Source organism: Tyto alba, unplaced genomic scaffold, assembly GCF_018691265.1.
Source record: "Tyto alba isolate M040663 unplaced genomic scaffold, T.alba_DEE_v4.0 Super-Scaffold_12, whole genome shotgun sequence".
NCBI classification, from domain to species: domain Eukaryota; kingdom Metazoa; phylum Chordata; class Aves; order Strigiformes; family Tytonidae; genus Tyto; species Tyto alba.
The window spans coordinates 7,051,462-7,070,677 of NW_024881274.1; the positions used below are offsets into that span (position 1 = coordinate 7,051,462).

The window sequence follows — 19,216 nt, forward strand, 5'->3', positions numbered from 1 at the left end:
CTGCGCCAGACGATAAAAGGCAGAATGCGAATTGCCCCATCCCGGCCGACACCTGGGCAGGACCCCGAGCTGGGCGCCGGCCGCCCGCTGCTCGAACACCGGGCGCTGCCGCAGCCTCCGGACGGGGCGTTTATTGTGGGGAGCGAGGGCGCTGCTGTAAGGAGGGAGCTCTGCGCCCGGGGAGCCCACCCAGCCCGTGCCCCGGCGATCCCCCGGTGCCGGCGGCCCGTCCAGCCCCGCGGGGGCCGCGGCTGACTCACGGGGCTCGCCGGGGCCGGGCGGGGCCCTCCGCGCTCAGCTCGCCGCGCCAGCGGCCCGCTCCCGCGCCCGTTCCCGCGCCGCCTCCGCCTCTTGCTCCAGCTCGTCCAGGAACCGCTCCTGCGACACCGAGTAGAAGGTGTAGCCGTCTGTGCCGGCGGGTTAAGGAAAGCAGCGGCGCGGCCCGCCCGGCGCGGCCCCCCCGGCCCGGCCCCCGCAGGATACAGATCCCGACCACCGCCGCGCCGATGCCGAGCGCCAGCAGCGCGTTGCGGCCGCGGAGCCGCCGTTGCAGCGCGCGGTGGCGCTGGGCGCGCTCCACCCGCGCCATGAGCAGCCGCTGCTCGGGGCTCAGCCCCGGCTCCCGCCCCGGGTCGATGCGCCGCGCGAAGGGCGCCTCGCCGCCCGGGCCCCGCGCCGCCGCCATCTTCCCTGTTCCGCACGGCGCGGAGCTACGTCGCGGCCGGCGGGGAGGCGGGCCAATCAGCTCGCCGCGCGCAGGCGCAGTGGGAGCGGGGCGGTGGCGGGAGCGCGCTCTGATTGGTGGGGCGGGGTCCCGTGACCGGGAAGGCCTCGGGGGCGGAGCCTCGCGGAGTGGCGGCGGGAACCGGGTTCGCGGCTGCGGCCCCGCGGAACCGGCCCCGTCGCCGGTGGGGGGGGCGGTTGCGGGAGCCCAGTGCCGCCTCCGCGGCTCGCGGGGGGTTCCGCGGGACCGGCGGCAGCGCAGCGCCGTGCTGCCGGTGCGGCGGTTACCGCCCGCGCGGCTGAATGGGGCCCCAGGCGCGGGCAGCGTCCCGGGGCCGGGACTCGGGGCCCGTGTTCGGCGGGGTCGCTCCCGAGATCATCGAGGACGCGCTGATCCGCCTGGCCACGGAGAACGAGCGGCACCTGAGCGAGCTGCCGGGCCGGGCCGGGTTCTTCAAGGAGACGCGGATCGTGGGTGAGGCCGCCGCCGCCTCCCAGGGAGGTTAACAGCTCCGTGAGGAGCGTCACTTGGCTGAAGTGAACGACTATCGCAATTATTTGTTGGGGGGGGTTTTGTTTGTTTGTTGTTTTTCCAGAATTTATATTCCTTTTGTCTGAAAAATGGCACTTGGACCACTCCGCAAGGTACCAAGCAGTGGAGTTACTTGAAAGGTAACGGGTGCTCTGAGCGCTTAGTGCATCTCTCGTTTCTCTCACGCGGTTACGCTGTGCGCGCTCTGTACAGCTCATCCAAACAACGAATAATGGCTTTTTGTGTGTCTAGAGCTTTGTCACTTTACTAATTTAATTCAAATTAACAGCTATCCGTATATTGTGAGTGCATGGAGAATTGCTTTTCTTCCTTTTTCTTAGCAGAAGAGATCTGTTTTCTGAGCAGTTGTGGGTTTTGTAGGTTTATGATCAAGCAAGTAGAACAAATCTGTAAGTCCTCCAGAGGGAACCATGAACAAGGACAAGGGAGCAGCTGGAGCTCTCTGAGCAATCAGATATATGACACGTTTGTCCTGCGACTTGTGTCGTGCGTTCAGCTTGCAAGCAAAGTTTCCTTACACTATAATGTAAGCCAGCTAAACCTTTTCTTATAACATTATTTAGCAGTGTAGTAAATTACACAGCATATTAATCTCCATTAAAAAATAGATATCCTCTTTGAAAAATAGTAGTGATAATGAAATGCAAAGGATATTGTAACGGAGACCTAAATCTCTTCCACTTGGGGCAGGTTAATCGTCACTTGTCAAGTAACAACCTGTCAGGAAATGTTCCCTGTATACTGGGGGAAAAAAGTACAGGCAGTGGGAAAACTCGGCCTGTGGTTGTTGAAAATTGTATGGCTGCAGAGGGTCCACACCTGTCTGGGGAAGGTTTGTGGAGTAGAGGAAACCTGCGGCAGAGGTCTGAGCTGGATTTGAGATGCCAGCTCAAAATACGAGTTAGACAGCTGGGTTAGCGGGCAGCATCGCTGCAGTGGCTCCTCCTTAAATTCAGTGGGAGGAGTAAAGCAAGAAAGTGCTTTGTTCTTAGCATGTGCCTTATTGCCTAGAAGATAATCTTTTTTCCTCTTCAGATAGTTAACAGTGACATGGCTTTAAAATTTCTGCAATCCTTAAAGTACTGCTACACTAAGCAGGAATTGCTTGAGTCGGAGCTTGCAGTTCTAAAAACTCTGCACTTCCAGATCAACGTGTCAACTCCTTTGGCTTACGTGGAATTGCTTCTAGAGGTTTTAGGTAAGAGTATTAATAAGAGAGAATGGTAAAGAATTTTTTTTAAAGCATAATAGAGCTATTACTGATCTGAAACAAAATGTCTCATGTTACAGAGCTTTGCATACCGTGAAGGCACATGAAACTTTTCAGATTGGCCAGGGCTTTATTTTTTGTATGTAGTTCTTAATAAAACCTGATAATTGTTCTTGGGCAGTCATCATGACTCATTCAGTAAAAGATGAAGTGTTTAAAACCCCCAAAATCTAATGTAAGGCCACATTTTCTACAATGACTTACCCTTTTTTTTTTGCCCAGGCATGACAACCTGGATTTCAGAATGAGTGAAATTATACTGAGATTGAAAGAGCCTATGGCATGAGAAGGCCTGTGGCATTAAGAAACAAAGGGCAGTTGTCACCAGAAATCTTCATCCCTCGCTTACAGCAACTAACACTTCTTTCTAATTCAGTTTAATGACTCAAAGTGTATGGCTGATTGTGTATGATCTCTGTGCTAGGACACAACGGCTGCTTGCTTCCTGCAAAACCATTACATCAGATGTGTATGCAACTATTAGACTTCTCCTATCTTACAAGAGATACCATCTACAACACTTTGTTGAAGATTGCCATCGAAAATTCAACACCAAGCAAACTGCAGGTGTAAGTACTGATGTGACTGTTAATTGAAATTAAAACTCTCAAAAAAAAAAAGCTAAAAAATAGTAGCATAATTCCCACTATGCCATTTTTGGGGCATGTTTTAAGATTTTAATTTTAGGGGCTTTCAGCATTGCTTATTGATCTTAATAGACCAGTTCAAAGCACTATGCTTCACCACATTTGCCTTAGGGGCAAGCTAGGCAAGTGTTTTAACTTCATTGTAAAAATCCTGTCAATTAAAGTTAACAGTATCAGGCTTTATTTGGAGTGAATAAGCGAACATGTCCATAGGCTGTATAGCAATTACAGAAGTAGGTCCTTTTGAACTGTAAAGCTAGCATCGTTCTACACTAGAAGACACTTCTACTTCTGCAGAGCAAAGTTTTTGACAGTAAAGGAAGATTTCATGCTCCTGGCTGTTGGAATCATCAGTACAAGTGTGTTCGTACTAAACCCTGAGCACTGGAAGCAGGTACAGTCGATTCTAAATGCATTAGCTCTACGTGAAAAAAAAATGAATTGTTTCTATGTCTAAGCACAGCGAGGAGACAGGTAGAGTCTACTGGGAGTAGCGTGGGGGAGGTGATGTCTTTCAGGTTTTTTAAGCAGGAAGCATGTGTGTTTTTGTAAGAGCGTTACGACGATACACAGGCAGTTCTGCAGGAAGGCTTGTGCTTGCACTAGTGTGAGCATATCCTCACGCTTCAGCTTCTTCACAGCCATCGTTTGGTTGATAGGTGGAGAAGCAATCCCATGGGACAACTTTCTGCCCAAACTGCTACTGAATACTATAACAAACAGCCTATTGCAGATAGTAGCTTTTTCATTTTTCTTCTTTAGTAGAAGCAATTAAATTAAAAAAGAAAAAAACCAAAACACAACAGAAAACCCAAAGCAAGCAAGAAAGCAAACAAAAACCCAACCAAATAAAAAAACATACTGAGCAGTGCACCCATGGAGCACTATTATTGTCGTTAGATTTGGAGGATTAAAAAGTGTATCTGTACAGTGCCTAAGAGACATTCGTTTCAGCAAGTACCTTTTTTTTTTTTTTTAAGGTTGTGGAGCATTTAAACTCTATCACTGGTATTACTTCACAAAGTATCTTAGAACTTTCTTACGCAGTACTGAAACACATCATTGGCAGTACCACTCCAAAGCAGCACTATAGGAACTGTGGAACAAAAGCTCCAGAGAACAGAATTCTACCTCTTAAATAGAACCATCTTCTACAGCCAGTCACTAGTGTATCAGTAGCAAACTGTTACGCTGCTGGTGATAGTTCATCTGTGATGCACAGGGCACCCAGCACAGTTTGGTTTTACTTTTGAACAGCAGGTGTTCTGTAACATTTCACATGTTACGTGCTAATTAGAAAAGCTCATCCTTTCAGGCAATGCTCTAGTGTGGAGAAGGGAGGCACACAGGAGCAAAGTAGCATTCAGAAATACAATAAAGCTTTTGGTGCTGAAAGAGGTAAGAGCTACATCTTCTAAGTTAGGAATCTAAGTTTCCTTTGAGTAAAGAGAAAACTCTAAAAGTCATGTTTTGAAAAGGCATTAATGTGCAGGGTATTCTGCCTGGTACTTTGTATTGCTATAAGCAGTCCAGTCACTACAACCAGGGCTGTGCTTTCTCCACTACCTGCTTTTTAAAAAATTACCGTCTCAGGCAGCCTGCTTGTTCCTGTTTTCCTCTCTGCCAGTGCTCAGAGCCTGTTTGCTCTTACCCAAATAAAGCCAGACAGTTGGGCGCTGTTGTGAAAAGCACAGAACCCCACCGGTTTTGAAAGCGATGGGGTTGTTGCAAGAGCAGGTGCCTGTTCAGCCCGGCCACGTACGGGCCAGGGGCTGCTCATGCTGGGTCTGGCCCACGCCAGACGAAAGCACGCTGCCCATACAACAGTGTTTTGTTACTTAATCAGTGCAGCTCTGCAAAAACAGGCTGCAGGAACTATTACAAACAATATCATCATAGCTAACACTATTTTAAACAGTATCAAACCTTGTTAAGTTCTGTGGCACAAAGAAGTGCTGATATGTCTTAGAAAATATTTTATTTCAAGCTGTAGTTAACTCTTTAATGAACAAACAGGGCTTCTGTGAGTTCTTCCACGTTCTGCCCTGTGTTTGTAACATTTAGCTTTTCTAACCGGTGTTAAGCTGTAACAGAGTAGTATCAAATTCACTGGTGTTGTGAAGTTCAACAATAATTTATACACATTTCTACAAACCGCAAAGTACCAGTTTAGCATCTCTTTAATAGCTGATTTTTTTTCATTCTGTTCAGCTCAATGATATAACTTTACATATTGCTTTACTACATACTACTTGTAATAATGGTATTTTAAATAAAGTGTCTTGTGGATTTTTGGTATTGTAAACATTTTGTACTGGCTAATATTAACAGACATCTTAATTTGACTTTCTCCAACAAAATGCAAACACTCTACAGCTGCCAGGATGAGTTCTTTACATGGTTACTTGTTATAGAATTGGGATGAGACCCAGGCCAGACCCCACTTCAGGTTAGTTAACATGAATTTTAGTGCTTTTGTCCATTGCTCCTCAGAGTTAAACTGTGTTTTAATAGAGTAAGAGCCACCACTGCCACCTGTATCTTCAATCTTTCCTTTCTCCACGTCCATCCTGCATCACACACAAAGTTTTATTAGTGCATTACTATTGCAAGCATTTAATCTCAGTACGCCATCAAGCACTAAAATTTGAATCTGATATTCCTATTATTCTATGTAAGAATACTTTTTTTAAAGGAAATCTAGCAAGCCTCAGGTCTTCACCTGAGGAACTAGCTTTAAATTTCAATTGAGAGCAAATGTAGTAATCATGCACACTTAAAAAGAACAGTGGATGATTCCAGAAAGACAGGACTGAAACAGCAAGCAGTGCTGTAGGCTGCTCCATAGGTCAGTTAGTGCTGTGCAGGACAGCATTTGAGGTGGTAATCTGACATGTTATAGCAACACTCACCTGTAAGGCAAACAAAACCGAGTTTCACCTTTTTCCACTTCCTCTTTAAACTGCTGCACGCAGTCGAGGAAAGCCACCATTGCATGATCAAACTTATTGTCCCAGAAGAACCTCAGGCCTCCAGAACAGTACAAGGGGAGCTCCTGGAAAAGAGATTTGTTTCAGGCACCCCAAGCACTCCATTTTAGATATGGTCATCACAGCTCTTTAGTCTTGTGTGAGGCTTAAATTTGTCACAGGATGCTTAGAAATGGTTGGTGGCACGTAATAAGTATGACTTGTTTTGTGGTAAGTGCCTACCGCACACAGGCTTGGGTTCCTAGTGTGGTGCATAGTTCAGGAGTCCTGTTGTTTCTAATGCTACTGGATGGCAGAATGAGTGGCTTGATACAGGATATGGAGGGAGATATTATTATGTTGGAGGAGTTGGGGCAGCTAGGCCTCCTGTACCATAAATTCATAAAGAACTGGTCTTCTGCATCCCCCAGCGTGACCAAGGCTCTGTGAGATTCAAGGTCAATGTCCTCTGATTTGTGTAGGATCTCTTACCTTTGATTTGTCTGTGAGGGACTCTAAATATGAGTGGTTGCCATATGGTACAAGACGGTATCTGAAAGGAGATATGATTCACAGGCAGATGTATCTAACTGTCTGTATCTGGGTCACGAGTGAAATGTGTGTTGTATTGCGTTTACCTTTGAAACTTCAGGCCCATTTTGTTAGCAAGGGCGTGTAGCAACAGCACAGTCTGCCCCCAGGCAGCATTGATCTCATTCCATTCTACAGGAACGCTGGGGAGACGGCCAAGCCTGAAGTTATTTATTGTGCCAAACTGACCACTGTGCCTGTGATAAGAGGAATTATAAATAAGCGCACTGAGGCAGGAACAGTTTCTAGCGTACTAACCAAACAAGGGCCACGTACCAGCAGCTGCAGAACACACAGTGCTAAACAAGTAAAAGGAGGGTTTGGGGCTCTGCTTAAAAAGTATACGTAAATATCAACCACTTGTTCTCTTTTTATGACAGAGCTCACAAGAACCAACCAAACACCCAAACCCCCGAGCTACCTGCTCTGCAAAGCCTGACATTAGAGCATTATGTTGGCTAGCACAGCAGGTCCCGGTTCATTAGTGGGGTTAGTGAAAGAGTCACTTCAGAGTCTACTCTGACACCTGCACATGGTCACGCACCTGTCGGTGACACTTGGGAGCTGTGACCAGTTGCTTTGTTGTGGGGTAACTATGACTTGACTAGCACCTTTCCTGTCAAATGCAGTATTACTTGAACTGCCCCACGTTGCAGATTCTTAGCAAACTGACGCAATATTCCAGTGTCTACGTTACCAGATATGAAAGGTTGCATTGAAAACGTTGGTTTTCTTTAGTTTATCCAATTGCATCTGAGCATAGCGCATTTGGTTGTCCACACTTTTCAGCTCATCATCTAGCTCCAGTTGTTGCCTCTTGAATTCACAGTATTCCTTCTGATACCTTTTAATAAAAGCAAGACAAGAAGTGCTAAGCACAGGCTTTTACAGAAAAGTGATTGCTCACACAGTACACTAGGTTTTTTTGGTCTAGCCAACTTCAATTTTGCAGAGAACAAGCTACTTGCATTTGGGCATTATTTACCAGTTTCTCCACCCTATAATCTCATTTATTTGTTACCTAAAATCCCTGCGATAAAATGCAGTTGTAGTTCACTCACTGAGCTTCTTCCTGCTCCAGCTGCTCTGCCTCTGCCCTGACTCTCTCGAAGTCTTCAGCCACGATCTTGCGGTTCTTCTCAACGTCCTCCAGCTCCTGAATCAGTTGCTCTTCCTCCAGTGCGAGTTCTTTCAGTTCTGCTTGCAGTTTCTCCTTATCATCCTCATTCATTTGTTCCAGTATCTCCAAACATCTCCTACATGAGAGCAACAGGATTACCAAAACAGGGATCCTTGGAAGCCCCCCCACTAACAGCCCCCAGTTCCTTGACAGCCTGGGCACGGGAGCAGAAGTGCAAACAGGGACTCTGATCTCCTGTGCACCGCTCGTTAATCCTCAGCTCTCCATGCTGATCCTGCACACAGGAGAACAGGGGAGTGAGATGGTGACCGAGGATCTGTTGCTGCCTGTCAGTAACCATTTCTGTGAGGCCCCTGACTGCACAGGAATGCTGCCACTGTGGCCAGTCGTTCTGATGGGCTTACAGACTTCAGCTGCACCTGTATACCACAGAACTCTTAAAAACTTTTTTTTCATCTCCTTCAGAGAAGGGAAACCCCAAGCGCTGAAGTCAGGGGTGTCTCTTCCTGATCATGGAAAGCCAGATCAAGGATGTTTTCTTTCCCGAGGCTTCAACCTAAAGCAGCTCAGCCTCAGGTCACCTCTGGATCACTCACTTGTAGTTCTGGCATTCGTTCTCCGTGATGTTAAGCTGTGTGTCTAGTTGGTCTAGCAGAGTGTCTGTGCATTCCTCACACAGAGGGTGATCCACATCTGTCTGCCCAGACATAATGTCGAAGAGGTCGCCGGTGACCTGCAGGAAGAGCTCACCGTTAGTTTGGGGGAAGCCGCAGGCAGCTGCCGGCCGGTTCTCAACAGACAGGCTTGTGCTGCTTCCACTGGCAGAGTATTTTCTGCAGGTCAAATCTTGATTGAAAATGCACCAGCTTTACTGAACTACTCACCAACAAAGATCCTGGAAGGCTGGTGCTATGGGAAACTCTGCAGTTTAGCCTTACAGAGCATCCAGAAAAACCGATGCTCTGCTCAAAAGTATCCGAGTTTACCACCACTGACTTGCCTTCAGTCTCCGGCTGAGGTTTTCCATCGTGCCGCCATCTGACGCCTCTCCAATCAGCGTGAAACTGTTGGCGCTCTCTGTAGACATCATTCTTGGAAAGAATTTTATGGAAAGTTGAGCGCTGAGGGTCCAGAGGAGCCAGGCCTAGTGCTAGACTTAAATCTAAGACTTGTTCAAGAGTCAGAAAGGAAGAACATACAAGACGTACTTGCAGAAGGGTGGGGGAGCCTGCGTTTCATCAGAGCTCTCTCAGGACAGCGTTTTGTGCTAACCCGTAGCTAATAAGCAGCATCCTAAATACTGCGCGCTTAGGTATTTTTGGATGGCTGCTGAGGAGCCCAAGGGCCCCAGGGATCCCTGGGGGGAGGCTCTAAGGGGGTCTGGCACCCCGCTGAGGGGTGCCCCGTGGGGGAAGCTGCTGTGGGACCCACCCGCGGCCGGGCCGGGCCCGGGGGGAGCACGGTGGCGGCCGTACCTGGCTGGCGGGATGAACCTCCTGGACACGCCATCCTGCCGGTTCTCCGCGAAGGTTTCCTGCGGGGCAGGGGCACGCCGTTACCGGGGGGGGGGGTGGGGGGGGGCGGGAAGGGACACACGGACAGACACATGCCGTCACCGGGACGTACACACACGCCGTTACCGGAGGGGGGGGGCACCGTCACCAGCGCCCGCCCCGCCCCGCCGTACCTCCGCCACGGCGCTCTCCTCTTCGTGCGCGTCCCCGGGCCGGGCAGGGGCGGCGGTCAGCAGCGGGGCTGCGGGAGAGGAGGCGTCACCCGGGCCCGGGCCCAGGCCTGCGCGCCCGCCCCCGCCCGCCGCCCGCCCCGCCGGTACCGGTGAGCTCCTGGATGGTGAGGCGGTCGAGGATCTTGAAGGAGGTGTCGAGCTTCAGCGGCTGGCTGCAGCGCTGGCAGACGAAGCTGACCTGCGTGGTGCAGGCGGGCGGGCGGCCGCCCTCCATGGCGCCGCTCAGCCCCGCGCCCGCCCCGCCATGGCCGCGCGCCGGACGTGACGCAGCGGCCGGGCGCGCGCCCTGGTGGGGCTGCGGGGACGGCGGCCGCCATCTTCCCCCGCCCCGGGGACACGGCGGCGCGTGCGCGCGGAGGGGGCGGTGGGCGGGCGGGTCACGCGGGCGGCGGGCGCGCGCGGTATTGGCGGGCGCGCGGCGTGAGGTCAGTTCCGGTGGCGGCGACGCCGGTGGTGGGGCAGGCGGCAGCGCGAGACCCGGACCCGCCCGCCGCCGCCATGGCCTCGCTGCTCAAGGTGGACCCGGAGGTGAAGCTCAAGGTGCGACCGCCGCCCCCCCCCCCCCCCCCCCCCGCGGGCGGGGCGGGCCCGGCGCCCTCGCCCGTTCCGGCCCGGCCGTTGGTCGCGTGTCCGCCGAGCGCGGCCCGTTCGGTCCATCCGCCCCCCCCCCCCCCCCGCCCCGTAGCGCCGGGGCCGCCCCCGAGCCGGGCCGTGGCGGAGGCCGGCCGGGACCCGCTCGGCCCCCGGTGCGGGCCCGGCCCCCGGTGCGGGCCCGGCCCGCGCCTTCGCGTCCAGCCCGCGCCGGCAGGACGGGCAGGGGCACGGGCAGGGGCACGGGCAGGGCCGGGGCGCCCAGCGCCTTCCGGCAGCCGCCGCTCGCTGTGCGCCGCCTCCCCCCGCTCCCGCAGGTCTCGGCGGGACGAGGGCTGCGCCGGGGCGGGTCCCGGGCACCGCGGCTGCCGGGCGCGGGGCTCGGCTTGCGCTGCGCCCCGCTTCTCGGGAGCGGCTCTGAGCTGCTGCTGTTTTCCTTCCGCAGGTTGACTCCTTCAGGGAGCGGATCACGAGCGAGGTGAGTTTCCCTCTGCCGCTGCCCCAGGATGTGATAGGGCAGGACAGAGGCTGCTCGACCGTATCTTTCCGACAGGCTCGATTGCCGTTTGACCTCTCCCGGGAGCTCAGGGGTGCTCAGAGGGTCAGGCACCAGCTGGGGTGAGGTTACGCAGCCTCACGGCTCCCCTGGCGTCTTCTCACCTTGGCACAGCGTGGCGGTTGGCAGCAGGCAGAACTTGTGTTCTTTCCTGTTTCCTGCCTTTGGACAGTTGATTTCCTTGGTGTTCTTGCCTGCTGGTGGGAACCTCGCGGCATTGTTTCACGTCGTTGTCTGTTCTTTCTCTCTCAGGCTGAAGACCTGGTGGCAAACTTTTTCCCAAAGAAGCTGTTAGAACTTGATGGGTTCCTTAAGGTAAGGTGTGCGTTGCGCTCTCTCCTTTTTCATTTTCAAGCTACGTGTTGAAAGCAATGGGGCAGGTCTTGTCCTGTGTATTTTTTTGCGTTTCACCCTGTTGCAAAAGCACAGAGCAGTGGCTCCCTTGCTTTCAGGCATTTGAGTGCTGTTAGCTCTAGAGGGGGTGCTTCCTTTTCCAATTTTTCTTTGTGTGATCACCACATTTATCTTTCTTACGCATTCGGCAGCTCGGGGCTGTCCATCACGATGCTGTGGTCTCGCAGGGACTCCAGCGTTGCAGACAGTTGATAGCTTTGATCACAGTCTGGAGCTGGCATGTCGTTCTTGGGTGGAGGGAGGTCTCGTCACAGGCCTATTGTTAAGCTTTTTTTTTTCATGCATCCTTATTTTATAGTTGGATAAGAGGGAGGTCTGAATCTTTTGTCTTCTCATTGTATTTGGTGTGGCAGAACTTGTTAGTTCATAATTAAATAACAAATCTGCTTTATTTTCCAGGAGCCTATCCTGAATATTCATGATCTCACTCAGATCCATTCGGACATGAACCTCCCAGTGCCTGACCCAATTCTTCTCACGAACAGCCATGATGGACTGGACGGGGTAAGGTTACTCTCTTGGCTGTGGTCCCTACTTCTGTTAATTAAAACTGCATGGCTTGCTCGGTGCTGGAGTAGGATATTCTTATTTAATAACAGGCTATGGCTCTCCCAAAGGCTTTTAGGAATTGGTCTCTCAAGCCTGGGAAGTCTGCTGGAGGTAATGCTGTTCTCTGCAGTCCTCTTTTGTTTTTAAAGAAGGATGTTTAGAAACCAGGAGCGTAGCAGAGGCTCTAAAGTTTTCCTTATTTCCTTTGCAACACTGTTACGGCTTACGACTAGTTTGTGAGTAAAACATTTTATATATTTTAGCCAAATATGAAAAAGAGGAAGCTGGAAGACCGCGAAGAGACCTTTCAGGGTAAGAGTCCCCAAGTCTCTTGTGTTGCTGCCTGCCCCCTGAACCAGTGCACTGTGCCTTAGGGATACGAAATATGGTGAACCCCACTTGCCCTGTCCTGGCAGCAGCTGCTGCTCGTGCAGGCCTGTCCCCGAAACATCTTAGAGCCTGACCTATGGATGTTCTGTTGCGGAGGAGTCAGGTTCCAGCTCTTAGAAGCATAATTAGGACTTCTCTGATAGACATATGTAGTACTTGCTTGAGCTTGGCCTGCTGACAGGGGCAGCTGATCTCCCTGTGGCTCTGTGCTGAAAGCTCTCCTTGTCTGGAGGAAGGTACCAGGCTTTGGGTTAAGTTGAAGCAGAAACATCTCATACACGTGCATCAGGAAAAACCTTTGTGCCTAGCTTCAGCAGCCTAGAGCGCTTCAGCTCTTGTCTCTGCTCTGTGCTTTCTCTTTTCCTTCCTCTGTGGTAACTGCTGTTATCCTAGGTCAAATTTCCCGTTCCCCACAGGTTAGCTCAGTGCCCACTAGTCTTTGTGGGAGATGAGACGTGCAGGTGGACCTTCAGTCAGATCCCCTGGCACGGCTGTTCCTCATGTCGCTGACGCGAGGTGCTCTTCTCCTCTGCCGCTAGGTACCAAAGTGTTCGTGATGCCCAACGGGATGCTGAAGAGCAACCAGCAGCTGGTGGACATCATTGAGAAAGTGAAACCAGAAATCAGGCTGCTTATTGAGAAGTGTAACACGGTGGGTATGAGCACTGGAGCAAGTGGAGACAGTGGGATGCTTTTGCTCCTGGAGAGGCAAAGCTGCTCTGAGTGGAAGGAGCAGGCTCCTCTGTATTCTGTAGATGAGGGAAGACAGGATTCATATTGCACTGTCCAAAAGTGGCTAGGAGGTAGGTGTAGGGAGATAATGTTTTTGTGAGCCCTCGGGGAGCTCTCTAATTCGCCTCCTAAAGGAGGGTGATGTCTGTCATACAGGCTTCTTCCCTGAGAGTTTTCTTCACCCTCCTTTTGCACAGTCAGACACCTGCCAAGAGCTTCTGTGGCACAGTCAGGAAGCTTCCCACAGGAAGCTGTGCGTGTGCTGCCTTGTGTGGCGTCCGAGCCATGTGGGAAATGGTCTCCTCAGAAGTGTTGCACGAGCATGAAGGACCTGCAGGAGTTTATAATGAATTGCTTGGCAAAGGCAGGGTCCAGGGGGGCTTTTGGTCAAACTTTTTGAGCGAGGTCTCTGTGGAGATGTTGGCATTGATCAGAGTTTTGATCTCTCCACCGCAGGTCAAAATGTGGGTGCAGCTTCTCATCCCCAGGATAGAAGATGGAAACAACTTTGGTGTTTCTATTCAGGTAAAGCACCACTGGCTCTATGCCCTGGCTCTGTGCTGTGTTCCAGGAATCTCTTGGGTTCTGCTGAATCCTGCGTTTGGTGGTGTCCAGCAGCTGCAGTTACGGGGTTGGTTCAGGTTTTAAAACCCAAACCTGAGCTTGACATGGCACTGCTGAGACGTGTTGCTTTCAGAGCCCTGAAGGCCAGCTGCAGCCTCCTGAAGCTGATGGTTTCCTTGTCTTCCCTGCAGGAGGAAACAGTTGCTGAGCTTCGAACTGTGGAGAGTGAGGCAGCGTCCTACCTGGACCAGATTTCTAGGTAGGCATGCAAGAACAGACCTCTTTTTTTGGGGATCCCCTTGGGAAAAGGAAAGTGCCTGGGGAAGGTCCCCCAGCTTTTCTAGGGCAGTTTGGGCCTGAAAAAAATCTTGGTGCTATTTATCTGACCTTTAATCGCTCCCTTTTCCTTCCAGATACTATATCACAAGAGCAAAGTTGGTTTCCAAAATAGCTAAGTACCCTCATGTGGTAAGTAAACGGGCAAGTGGAGATTTACATGTTACATGCTGCTGCTTTTTGGGAGTCTGGGCCACTTCATCACTGTCCCTCTTGAGCTGAGGGTCCTGGGGGAAAAGGGGGGATCATATGAGGATGCAGGACACCTGCGTTAGAGGAGAGCAAGCTGAAGGGGGGATTCCTTTGTAAAAGGTAGGAGCTTCACTTGGTGTATGGGAGGCACAGCTGAGCTCAGGCCACTCAGCTGTGTGTCTGCTCTCTGCAGGAGGACTACCGCCGCACGGTGACAGAGATCGATGAGAAGGAGTACATTAGTCTGCGCCTGATCATTTCAGAGCTGAGGAATCAATATGTAAGTGAAAAATGGGAGCTCGCGCTGGCTCCCTGCACAGCAGTGGAGATCACCCTTTTGATCCTGCTGCTGCTCTCCCCTTTCCCTGTGAGTACACCCAGTCCTGGCAGGAAGCCGGGTTCTTTCCCGCTCCGCTTTGGCTCTAATGAGAAGAGCCACCTGTTGCCTCTCCACCATCTCCTAGAGATGCAGATGCTTCCAGCTGAGCGTTCACAGGCGTCTTGCACAAAATATTCCACCTTTGTGGGAGCCTGTGATCCTAAGCTCTTCACTCAGTACAAGCCATTGCTGGGGTCTGTAAAGAAATCTCTTTGTGGTGTTACATGCAGTGGCTTCTGTAAAGTCTGGCTGAAGGAAGCCCTTACCTTTACTGGATGTGTGATTGTACGCAGGGGTTGAGGGTAGCGCCAAGGTGTGCTCTGCCTGCTGTGTTAACCAGTGCTCGCTGTGAAAGCTGAACACTGGGTGACTTCATCCTTCTTATCTGAGCCCTGTTCTTCCTTTTTGCAGGTCACTTTGCATGACATGATCCTTAAAAACATTGAGAAGATTAAGAGGCCTCGGAGCAGCAATGCTGAGACCCTCTATTAAGTGTCAACATTTGAACTTGAGAACTGTTCAGTCAACTAAAGACCGTCATTGCCTTGGTTTGTTACGTGACTATCGAGATGGGAAACTGGCTGGAAATAGTATTGCATTCTTAGTTAAACTCTAAAGAAATTCTTGCCTAGTTTTGTGATTGGTTTTGTTCAGGTCTCAGGAGCTCTCCCTCCCTCTAGTAACTGGTAATGAGAAGGCCGTGCTGCTTTGGGGTGCCCTAGAGGCTACTGCAGAGTGACAGCACCAGCCAGGCAGGAACATTCCTTCATGCCTTCCTCCCTACCTGAGTAGGAATGACCCTAGAGACCAAGCCCTTGCCCTGTCCCGTCTCTTGGCTGTAGGCTTCACTGGGGTCTCTGGGAATGGGGCAGACAGTCTTCAGCACGAGAGCAGGCTGACATGGTGGTGTAGCGGCAGGGAAGCTCGCTCCCCACTGCCGGCTGTAGCTGGGCCTCTCTGCTGCTGGTGCTCTGCACTGACCCCTCGTGAAGACAGGGGAACCTGCCCCTTCGGGGCTGGGGGCAGCCGCCTCGCCCCAGTGCCGCTGAGCGGCCTGCACTCCCCTTCTGCCTCTGTTCTGACTCAGCAGAGCCTGCCCCGTCTGCCTCTGCCTCGTCCGTTCCGGCTAGATCAGTGCAGGGCGCGAGGTGGTGCTCGGAACGGGCTGGCTGCGAGCTCAGGTGGCTTCTGCTCCTGTCTGCGATTTGACTAGAGCCGCTTTCTTGGCTAAAACCAATGTTACTTCACCTGTGTCCTAGTGCCCCTCCAGCATGAGATGCTTTTGCCCAGGCTGGGAGAAGGGAAGTGCTGATGCTGAAGTCCTGATAGTCTCCGCACATGGTCAGACAGACCTGCCGTCTCCCGGCAGTGCTGCCCGCTGCCTGGGCAGAGCAGGCTGGCTGCGGCAGCTGGTGCTTGGGGTGAGGATGGCCAATGCCCACCCAGTACCAGTGCAGACCTTGTAGTCTTTCCCCTGCAAAGGGCACGCTTGTGTGCCTGCTGACTCCTCTAAGCCACTGGAACGTTTCATGGTCCATTACAAACCCCTTTGGAAATGACTGGTTGTGTTGCGTCAGTTTTTCTGTGTGGCAAGTGGGCCCGTAACGCTGCAGGCTCCAGAATCTTCTTATTTATAGTATTTCTACTTCAGTCCCCTATTCAGGGAACGTTAAATCATTTGTTTCAGGAACCTTGCTGTTTCCCGGGTCTCGCTGTTACACCTGTATATTCTTATTGTGCAGTAGCCTTAATAGTTGTGTTAACCTCATTGTAACAACAGTGACAAATGGAATGAACTTTCTCCCTTTCTTTTTTACTTTGTTTTTGTTTCTTCTGCTTCCACATCTAAGAGCCATGTTGTCTCTTGCTGGTTTCCCAGGGATTTGCCCAGAGTGTGGAGGGCTGCTGGCCCTTGCTATAGACTCTTCTGTTGTTGTTTGTAGTAAGTCAACTCTTAGTCTTCCCGCTAATAAATATTCAGTAACAAACCAACTGCGTTCTAGCTGCTGTCTGGGAGCAGCACTTCCCCTTGTGTTTCTTTGTATTGATTCCTTTTAATTTGTTCGGCTCGCTTTGCCAGATGAAAGTATGTAAACTTTACCATGTCAAGAAATTAAAATAAGGTACTTGGAATTCTTTTAAGGTAGCCCCTTGTGTGTGATACTGAGCTCTTAGGCTGTGCAGTGTTAATGTCTGTTCTGGTCCTGCCTTTCTCACATCCAGTCGCTCCTTTCCTGCATTCTCCTCATTCCTCGTTTTGACTGTGTTGTAAACTGCTATGCACTGCTTTGTAGGCTCGCTCTATTCCTTTATGCCTTAGATTTGGCCCGCGGTCTTGGGTTTAATGTGATCTGTCCCATCTCAACCCAGCGTGTGGGACTCGGACCATCTCGGTTAAAAGAGATGCAAGAGACTTGCGTGGTGTTTCCCCAAGGGTCTGCAGCCAGCTCCGTGGCTGCTCCCGCACCTCTGCCGAGCGCCCGGAGGGTCTGTTCGGTGCGTGGTCCGTTAACTCTTGACCGCTCTGTGCCTGCGGTACCAAAGGACGTGCAGGCCGCCCTGCGGTCCCCCAGCCAACGCGTCCTCGGCTTCTCCCCGGGCCACCAGCCTTGTTGTTGTGCTTCCTCCCGTGCCAGCCGGGGTGCCACTAGGTGGGGCCCTGCCCGGCCCGGGGAGCAGCTGGCGCAGACCGGGGCTCTGGGCTGGCACGTCCAGCCCCGGCAGCCACAGCCGCCGGGAAGCGGGAGCAGGCGCCTGCGGACTGAGGCTTCCTGGCTCCCGCCGGGCCGCCTGCCCCACGGCGCTGCCTGCGGTGGGGGAGAGGCTGGGGGGTGCCCCAGCCGCTCTGGGGACGGTGGGAGTCGAGCTGGAATCGGGTTGCCGAGGAGGCTGGAGCCAGAGCTCAAGGGAAGGGCTGTCGCTGGCAGGACTCGATGTGGCGGAGCACGAGGGGTTCCTCTTTGCTGCAGCCAGAAGAAACTGAACTCCCGGGAGGCCTGTGCCAGCAGTCCTGTGAAGGACGGAGCATCCGGGACAGGGAGCGTGGTTCACCCGCAGCAGAGAGGAGGGTCTGTTGTCCGTGAACCTCACCGCTCCGTCTCAGCACAGTGGTTTCTGCTTTGCTCTCCAGGAGAAGTGGCAGCGTGCTGTCAGGTCTCCAATTCACAAGTTCTTGAGACATCCCAGCTTATATGCAGTGACCGTTAAAACTCTGAGAGGAGAATAAAGGCACAGCAGTTGTGTGCAGACACAAACACTGCCAGAAACGCAGCCAGCATGGGTAAGGGTCAAGCAATTTCCACTGTTCCGTTTTACACAAGCTGACCCTAGGAGATGAGGGAATGAGAGTGGGAGTTTTCCGAAGTCTGAGGTCTGGCTTGGGGTATGCTTAAGGCTTGCCTGCGTTAAGGGAGTTGGCAAGGAGTTTTCTGTACTATACTCTCTACCAGGCTGTCTGGCAGTCACTGACTCAGTTTTTCTGAATGAAAAGCTGTCTGTCTCTGGTTTTGGTTTCTATAAATTTCAGAGACTATTTTTTGCCACCTCTACCTTTCTGTGCAAGTGAAAAACAGCAAACTCCTCTCTTCCTTGCTTTGTCTGGGAGACGTGGGCAATTTAGCGAATAAAAGATGTACTGATGTCCAGTACCTAAAAATGGCCGTGTAGCCAAAGTAAACATTGGTAGGATATGAGCTCTCCATATTAGGTGTGGGACAGAGTGATGGGCTAATCAGACTGGGGAGCTAAGTTGTGGGAAGAGGTATGTGCACCAAACAGAGCATAAACAAGTTACGCTGCTGTCAGTGAGGCATGTAATTTTTTAAATTCTAGGTTAGCTTTAAGCTGCTTCAGGCTTCTTTTGGAGAAGGTACGTAAGCAATTCAGGGGTATGTGTGGCCCCTAAAGATCCCTGATTGGTTTTCATCAGTAAGGTATTGACACAGGTTTCCTGGCTCTGCAGGCTCAGTTAATTACTCTGCTTCCTGAAATTTCTGCTGCAAGATGGAGATGGATTTAGGGCTGTTGTCTTTATTCTGAAACCGAGTTCCCAGAAAGTTCAGGCTGATTCCTGTGTTGCTTGTAATAGGCTTTAAAAGTCCTCAGCTTGAAAAGTACAGCAGAAATGGACAGCATTAAATAACGTGGCATTAGACATGGCATCCATGGCACATACCCTGCAGTGGGGCAGAGGCAGCAGAGAAAGCTTTGTTTGTGTCATCTGTGTCCTGCAGACCTGGGGTGTGTGCTGTGGGTTGGTTTGCCATGGGGATGTCATTACATGTTAGCGTTTTCCTTCTTTTCCAAACATGACATGCACAGAACCAAGAGTGTTCCCACACTTTATTTTCGGACCTCTCCCAGGCAAGCTGCAGGGTTGAGTTGTGATTTGTGGGACAGTAAGGCCTGTGGAGTTTATCCAGTTCTCTTAAACTACTGCTGTGCTGCTTAGAAAATGACCATCTGTAATTGCAGCCTATGCCTTGACTTTTAGAGGCTTGGGATACAAAACCAAGAGGCAAAGTCAAATCTGAATGATCTGCTCTTTTTCTCCTTCTTTAAGGAAATGTCAGTGTGAGTGTTGCGCACGCAGCCTCAGAGGTTTGTGCAGTAGTCTCAGCTCAGCTGTGTCGGTGCACGTTGCAGCAGAACAGAACCACCTGGGAGGCCGGGGGTGTGTCTTGGCCCTGCTCTAAACCTTAACTGGGGTACCAGCGCATCCTCTCAGCACTTGGAGTGGAACGGATACCATCTTCTTGGGCTTACACCAAAAGGGGATTTTTTTTTCCTTTCAAGCCTAACCCCAAGTAATCCTTAAAGCCTCGTTGACTTCATGGCTTAAAAGACTGACTTGGAAGTCAGCACTTCTTTCCT

General features: G+C 51.6%; 4 protein-coding genes across 5 annotated transcripts; 2 read left to right on the plus strand and 2 right to left on the minus strand.

Annotated features, from left to right (window-relative positions):
• Positions 1 to 25: 25 nt before the first annotated feature.
• Positions 26 to 747, minus strand: LOC122152837 (cytochrome c oxidase assembly factor 3 homolog, mitochondrial-like). Its single transcript, XM_042787214.1, has 2 exons — positions 484 to 747; positions 26 to 407 (listed from the first exon to the last, which is right to left on the minus strand). Exons 1-2 carry the CDS (start codon positions 683 to 685, stop codon positions 295 to 297), a joined length of 315 nt encoding a protein of 104 aa, XP_042643148.1. The 5' UTR covers positions 686 to 747; the 3' UTR covers positions 26 to 294.
• A 97-nt stretch (positions 748 to 844) lies between these two features.
• Positions 845 to 5,045, plus strand: LOC104355895 (cyclin N-terminal domain-containing protein 1). Of its 2 annotated transcripts, none has more exons than XM_032985893.2 (7): positions 845 to 1,198; positions 1,320 to 1,395; positions 1,637 to 1,802; positions 2,312 to 2,474; positions 2,971 to 3,115; positions 3,491 to 3,587; positions 4,174 to 5,045. In XM_032985893.2, the coding sequence occupies exons 1-7, from the start codon at positions 1,027 to 1,029 to the stop codon at positions 4,333 to 4,335; spliced, it is 981 nt and encodes a 326-aa protein (XP_032841784.2). In that variant the 5' UTR covers positions 845 to 1,026; the 3' UTR covers positions 4,336 to 5,045. The 2 variants fall into 2 exon arrangements, with proteins under 2 accessions (XP_032841784.2, XP_042643137.1); XM_042787203.1 differs by having other exon boundaries at positions 845 to 1,194; positions 1,597 to 1,802.
• A 310-nt stretch (positions 5,046 to 5,355) lies between these two features.
• LOC122152830 (beclin-1) lies at positions 5,356 to 9,903 on the minus strand. Its single transcript, XM_042787200.1, has 11 exons — positions 9,729 to 9,903; positions 9,582 to 9,649; positions 9,370 to 9,428; positions 8,895 to 8,985; positions 8,491 to 8,627; positions 7,815 to 8,009; positions 7,451 to 7,597; positions 6,801 to 6,950; positions 6,655 to 6,715; positions 6,106 to 6,248; positions 5,356 to 5,763 (listed from the first exon to the last, which is right to left on the minus strand). Exons 1-11 carry the CDS (start codon positions 9,853 to 9,855, stop codon positions 5,595 to 5,597), a joined length of 1,347 nt encoding a protein of 448 aa, XP_042643134.1. The 5' UTR covers positions 9,856 to 9,903; the 3' UTR covers positions 5,356 to 5,594.
• A 145-nt stretch (positions 9,904 to 10,048) lies between these two features.
• On the plus strand, positions 10,049 to 16,336 carry LOC122152831 (proteasome activator complex subunit 3). Its single transcript, XM_042787204.1, has 11 exons — positions 10,049 to 10,181; positions 10,678 to 10,710; positions 11,041 to 11,103; positions 11,602 to 11,706; positions 12,015 to 12,063; positions 12,681 to 12,793; positions 13,330 to 13,398; positions 13,629 to 13,696; positions 13,851 to 13,905; positions 14,159 to 14,245; positions 14,756 to 16,336. Exons 1-11 carry the CDS (start codon positions 10,140 to 10,142, stop codon positions 14,834 to 14,836), a joined length of 765 nt encoding a protein of 254 aa, XP_042643138.1. The 5' UTR covers positions 10,049 to 10,139; the 3' UTR covers positions 14,837 to 16,336.
• The last annotated feature ends 2,880 nt before the right edge of the window (positions 16,337 to 19,216 follow it).

Coding starts and splice junctions, on each gene's coding strand:
- LOC122152837 (XM_042787214.1), bottom strand. CDS start 685: ATGGCGGCGGCGCGGGGCCCGGGCGGCGAGGCGCCCTTCGCGCGGCGC. Junction 408..483: donor CGCGGCGGTGGTCGGGATCT/GTATCCTGCGGG, acceptor CCGCCGGCACAG/ACGGCTACACCTTCTACTCG.
- LOC104355895 (XM_042787203.1), top strand. CDS start 1,027: ATGGGGCCCCAGGCGCGGGCAGCGTCCCGGGGCCGGGACTCGGGGCCC. Junction 2,475..2,970: donor ATTGCTTCTAGAGGTTTTAG/GTAAGAGTATTA, acceptor TCTCTGTGCTAG/GACACAACGGCTGCTTGCTT. Junction 3,588..4,173: donor ACCCTGAGCACTGGAAGCAG/GTACAGTCGATT, acceptor TTTTTTTTTAAG/GTTGTGGAGCATTTAAACTC.
- LOC122152830 (XM_042787200.1), bottom strand. CDS start 9,855: ATGGAGGGCGGCCGCCCGCCCGCCTGCACCACGCAGGTCAGCTTCGTC. Junction 9,429..9,581: donor AGGAGAGCGCCGTGGCGGAG/GTACGGCGGGGC, acceptor CCTGCCCCGCAG/GAAACCTTCGCGGAGAACCG. Junction 8,986..9,369: donor AGGTTCATCCCGCCAGCCAG/GTACGGCCGCCA, acceptor ATTCTTTCCAAG/AATGATGTCTACAGAGAGCG.
- LOC122152831 (XM_042787204.1), top strand. CDS start 10,140: ATGGCCTCGCTGCTCAAGGTGGACCCGGAGGTGAAGCTCAAG. Junction 13,697..13,850: donor TACCTGGACCAGATTTCTAG/GTAGGCATGCAA, acceptor TTTTCCTTCCAG/ATACTATATCACAAGAGCAA. Junction 14,246..14,755: donor CAGAGCTGAGGAATCAATAT/GTAAGTGAAAAA, acceptor TCCTTTTTGCAG/GTCACTTTGCATGACATGAT.